This window comes from Argentina silus (genome assembly GCF_951799395.1).
Source record: "Argentina silus genome assembly, chromosome: 1".
Lineage (NCBI taxonomy): Eukaryota > Metazoa > Chordata > Actinopteri > Argentiniformes > Argentinidae > Argentina > Argentina silus.
In genome coordinates this window covers 29,715,017-29,720,016 of record NC_139655.1, presented here as the reverse complement: position 1 = coordinate 29,720,016, position 5,000 = coordinate 29,715,017, and the positions used below count along the sequence as shown (strand labels likewise).

The 5,000-nt window shown below is 40.4% G+C and overlaps 2 protein-coding genes across 2 annotated transcripts in view; one reads left to right on the top strand and one right to left on the bottom strand.

Moving 5' to 3' along the window:
* Positions 1–762, top strand: part of trim55b (tripartite motif containing 55b) — a gene marked incomplete at its 3' end in the record, with an annotated part of 5,251 nt that extends 4,489 nt beyond the window's left edge. Inside the window, exon 8 of the mRNA XM_083682267.1 lies at positions 593–762. Within this exon, the coding sequence (XP_083538393.1) occupies positions 593–762 (170 nt within the window). The remainder of the gene's footprint in view (positions 1–592) is intronic.
* A 2,075-nt stretch (positions 763–2,837) lies between these two features.
* On the bottom strand, positions 2,838–3,775 carry crhb (corticotropin releasing hormone b; the record flags this gene model as incomplete). Its single annotated transcript, XM_083675117.1, has 1 exon — positions 2,838–3,775. The coding sequence occupies one exon, from the start codon at positions 3,773–3,775 to the stop codon at positions 3,281–3,283; it is 495 nt and encodes a 164-aa protein (XP_083531243.1). The 3' UTR covers positions 2,838–3,280.
* Positions 3,776–5,000: the final 1,225 nt, after the last annotated feature.

Genomic DNA, 5,000 nt, shown 5'->3' with positions numbered 1-5,000 from the left:
AAAATAAATAATAATGTTGTCCTTCAAAGGGGGGTGGAGGTGGGCGAATACAAATAAATCACGTAATTTGTGCAGTCATAAGAGAGCTCTCAATGTCTAGTATTGATTCTAGGCTTTGCGTTTGCCTTTGGGGTCTGCTATTGGTGTCTGTCAACATGAGGACCAAAGAGACATCAATGTAAGTCAAGGAAGCCATTATGAGGCTGAAATATCTGAAAAAAAACAATCAGAAACATAGCCAAAACCTTAAACCTACCAAAATCAACAGTTTGGAACATTAAAAGGAAACAAAGCACTGGTGAGCTCAGAAATTGCAAATGGCCTGGTAGGCCAAGGATGACAAATGTGAAAATGAAAAAAATAAAAATAATAATAATATATATATATATATATATATATATATATATATATATATATATATATATATAAATTGATACTCTGAGTCAGAGTATCGATACAGAATTCCAAAAAAGAATATCTCGATACTCAACTGTCGATATTTACCCCCGCCACAAATGTCCAGTCGAAACGCTTCTTTAGTTCCTGCTTCGTCTGACTTCACTCTCTCACTTCCATATCACTCTATCTGCAGATGATGAAGATGAGGAAGAGGAGGATGAAGGTGGTGAGGCTGGAGTGGGGACCCAGGCCGCAGTAGGAGGAGCAGGAACAGGCGCCCAGGCCCAACCTGCAACCCTGCCCACCCTGCCACCTCAGCTCAACACAGCTCAGAGCTCAGTCAAGCCTTCTGCCTCAACCTAGTCATCAGCCATTGGTCCAGACCAATTGGCCAGGAGTTGGATAAAGTTGCCTCTAGACACTAATCTAATGAGTTCCCCCCCTATTGGTTAAGGCTAGGATAGGGGGACGGTTACCTGATCCTAGCTCTGTGCCTAAGGGTAACTTCTACCTGGAGCTATTTTGAGCCAGTGAGAGAATGAGTCATCTGGCCCAAAGCTCTCCTGGGCCTCACTGTCATGGCTATTGGATGGTGCAGGATGTGGACATGTTTTTTTTCTTCCCAATAGCAGTGCTTATCAGGACATGATCATGAAATTGACGATGGAAGAAAACATTTTATCTGATTAAATTATTATTTGAATTCTTCAATCAACGCTTTTCTTTTTCTTTTTTTGAACACAAATTGGCTAATTTTTGTGTTCCTTCACAGAGCTTCATTGTAGTGTTTTGCCAAGGCAACACCGCTGTCGCTTTTTTAATGAAGTTGGCTTCATGCCATGTCTGAAGCACATCATTAGAGAGTATCATAGACAAACAAGAGCTTCCTGAGTTTTTCATGTCTTTTGCTAATTTGTTATTTGAAATGTAATCAGTATTTCATGAATACATGTCATAAGATGAGAAGATATTCTATTGCAGTCCGAGTACTGTATGGAGGCGGAAATATGACTTTCTTGAATGACCTTTTTTGCCATTTGTAAAGTGAATTTGTTTAATATGATATTTTGTCTGCATATTGTCACTAGGTATATCACATTATAGGCATGTTCTATTCTCCTATCATGGGCAAACGTCTATAGTCAGGTTTTATTATTTGCTTGCTGGTGCATTAAATATGAATACACCAGTCTCCTTGCTCCCTGTTAAAGCCTTGGAATCCACTTGTGTAACAAACCATTATATGGGCCAGTCATTTCCATTGGCCCCAGTGTTTATCCATGAGGTCTTCCTTACCCTTCTGCCTCTGCTCCTCAGCTGACAGTAAACAGCTCTTAGTTCACACATTTCACTTGTTTAGCTGTACTAACGATGTCAGGGCTGTTGTGTAATCCTCTACCCTCTTCCAGCCCAGCGGAGGGTGTGTGTGTGCGTGTGTGTGTGTGCGTGTGTGCGTGTGTGTGTGTGTGTGTGTGTGTGTGTGTGTGTGTGAGGGGGACCTTGTGATGCTTTAATCTGGCTCATACACACTGCAACACACATGAGGATTGTCTAGATAAATCTATTCCGTCACACACTATTATGAATGGGTTCATTATACAGGTGAACCTGGGTACTCCTTCCTTATCATATGGTTCAATTCATTACTTTGGGTAATTTTTGAATTGATTAGACATGAGTTTCACATGAGATAAATCCCAATTTATGTCTAGGAGTGTAGGTCTGGTAACCTATTTCTGTTGAGTAGACAGTCTTCTTCTTGCCATTGCTCATCCATTTGTCATCCTACAGTGCTCACGCCTTGCTGTCCTCCTGATGTCTCCATGGAGGTCATGTGATCTGCAGGTATTGAATCTTTGACTCCTATCCAATCACTTTACAGCATGGTTCACTGCAACCTTTACAACTTGGGCTCAGGGCAGTAGTAAGCCCCCAGTTGCTATGAGAGCAAACAATATGGGATGACTCACACACAGCACTTGTTTTGTTTATCATGACCTTGTGGGTCAAAGAGCAGGGTGCGCGCGCTCACACACACACACACACACACACACACACACACACGACAACATTTACCTGTATGGTCTTGAATAATCTTGCTTTCTGTTTTACATACTGCTGTAGTTGTGTGATTCTCTCACCAACAAAGGCGAATAGTTTCAGCTGTTTTCGTTTGTTAGAAAGAGGCAGCAACTTATGATCGGTGCACATGTACTGTAGGCCTAATACAACATATGGAGACCCTGGTTTTGCGATGTTTTTTAACTTAATGCAATCGAGCGGACTCCTTAGTTTATGCTGAACACTTAATCAGGAAAAAAACATTTTTGTGTGCAGTTATCACATCTGAAATAGCGAATCAAAATGTTACCCGTCGTGTTTAAAGACTACTTTCTTGTCGTTAAACTGTCGAATTTAATAATATCCACAGAGAGGTGTAAACATGACTTTTCAAGTTTTATTGAAAAATATAAATATAAGACATTCTCTTGCACAACAAAAATGACTGGTTGCTCATACGTTTATTAACAAACTTAAACAACATAAGATACAATGAAACTTAAGTTCAGATGAAATATTCATTTCTGAATGCAATATTCTGAGGTTGTTTACACCCAAAATATTTTAATTTCAAAGAAATAGTGAAATGGTGTATGCTACACTTCTGATTGAGCTCTTTTACACTAGGCTAGTTTCTCTTGCATGGTTTAGGCTACAATCTGATGATTACAAGTCAAACCCATTTACTCTACTCTCCAACGTTTGAGATTAAAGCTATAAAATCAATACTTGTCAATAATGGTGAAAAGCAGCACTATGGTACATAATATCGTGTGTTTGTGGGAAAAAAAAATCTTTGGCGGAAGAATTGATATCATTTTCATTTCCCGAACATCTCCATCATTTTTCTGTTGTTATGCGCTTGTTGGACTAACTGGTCAGCTTTGGACATCTCCAGCATCTCTCTGAGCAGGTGGAACGTCAGATCTAGCGAAATCGGCGGGTCCTCGGACCTCCTCCCCCTCTCCATCGAGTCGTCGAGCTGGTTAGCGAAGCCGCTGATGAACCGGCTGATGTTCCCAACTTTGCCTTGTAGAAGACGCTGCGTCAACTGGAGCCGTAAAGCCCTGTTGTAGATGGCAGGTGATGCCTCGGGGTACATTTTCGGCTCGTAGGAATTGGGGTTGTTGTTGCCCAGTCGGATGAAGTATTCCTCCCCGAGCCGCGCTAGAATCGGAATAGATTGATGCTGAGGGTCGGTCTGTGGAGCGTTGGCGCGCTGGACAGCTCCAGGACTCTCAATAGCCCGACATTCATAGCGCGGTAAGAAGGCAACAAGCAGAAGTACGGTGGTGACAAGTAAATTGAGCTTCATGTCAGGGGATCAACAGGAATCTGAGAAAGAAAGGAGTGAATTAACTTTACCTCTGGTGTTCATGGTTATCATTATTGTGAAGTAGGCTACTTTGTAATGCGCACCTGGCACCTAGGAATAATGTTGTTGCGTGCAGAACACTGAGAGGCATTCGTTTCATGTGACAGTTAAGTTTCATGAGATAATGTAAAAGTTTTAGAATACAGTTAAAGTATAGGACCATCACTTTTAACTCCTGCCTCTCAACATGATGAGACTAGTCATTCACTGGGTGAAAGAATGATAACATATTTAAATAAGTAATCCATTTAATGGTCCATAAATCCAGGGTTTGATGAAACGTCCATGAAGCACAAGGAAAGGATCACTTATGATTTGTTTCGTGCAGCATAGAATATCCATCAAGTGAATGAGACGGGAACAGAACATGTAATGACACCTGTCGACATGAATAATAAAATAAATAAAAAATGAAGCATGAGGGGACTTTTGCAAGCATAAATGGTTTCATACCTTGAGTTGAGCCGTTATAAGTGTGCACTAGAAGATTTCAGGTATTTGTTGAGATGTCTTCCTCTTGTGTTGTATCAAGAAAATAGTAGCCTATAAGCAGTTCTTCAAAGAATGGATGGCAGTTTGGACTTATATAGCCAAACAAGTGTCACGCTCTGAGCTCAGAGATTGCGTCTGCGCAGAAGTGCATGGGTGTAACTTGAATGAATGCATCTGAGAAAGTCTGATTTAGTGTCAATGAGATGAGTCATCATAAAGGTGCTGTGTGTGTGTGTGTGTGTGTGTGTGTGTGTGTGTGTGTGTGTGTGTGTGTGTGTGTGTGTGTGTGTGTGTGTGTGTGTGTGTGTGTGTGTGTAATCCAGCATGCAATCAAATTTAAGAATCTGTCCAGAATTACAATTTTACAATCAGAAAATATTGCTGAGCCTTGATTAATATTTATAGTGGACATCCAACATTAACATAATTGTACTAATCAACTTCAAGCAGCACAGATGGGTCCTCAAAACATGGCAATCCCTTCAAATATTGGGATATTTTTGTATTGGATATTTCAAACAGAATGTTTGGAATGCTACTAGTTTATATAGAGCCAACCTACAATGTCTATGGCCATTTTAAGGAATCATATTGATTGATTTTGTATGTTGTTGTTTTTTTAATCTTAATTATTCAGACTCAAACACATTTCGTCCTCCACTGATGGATACAG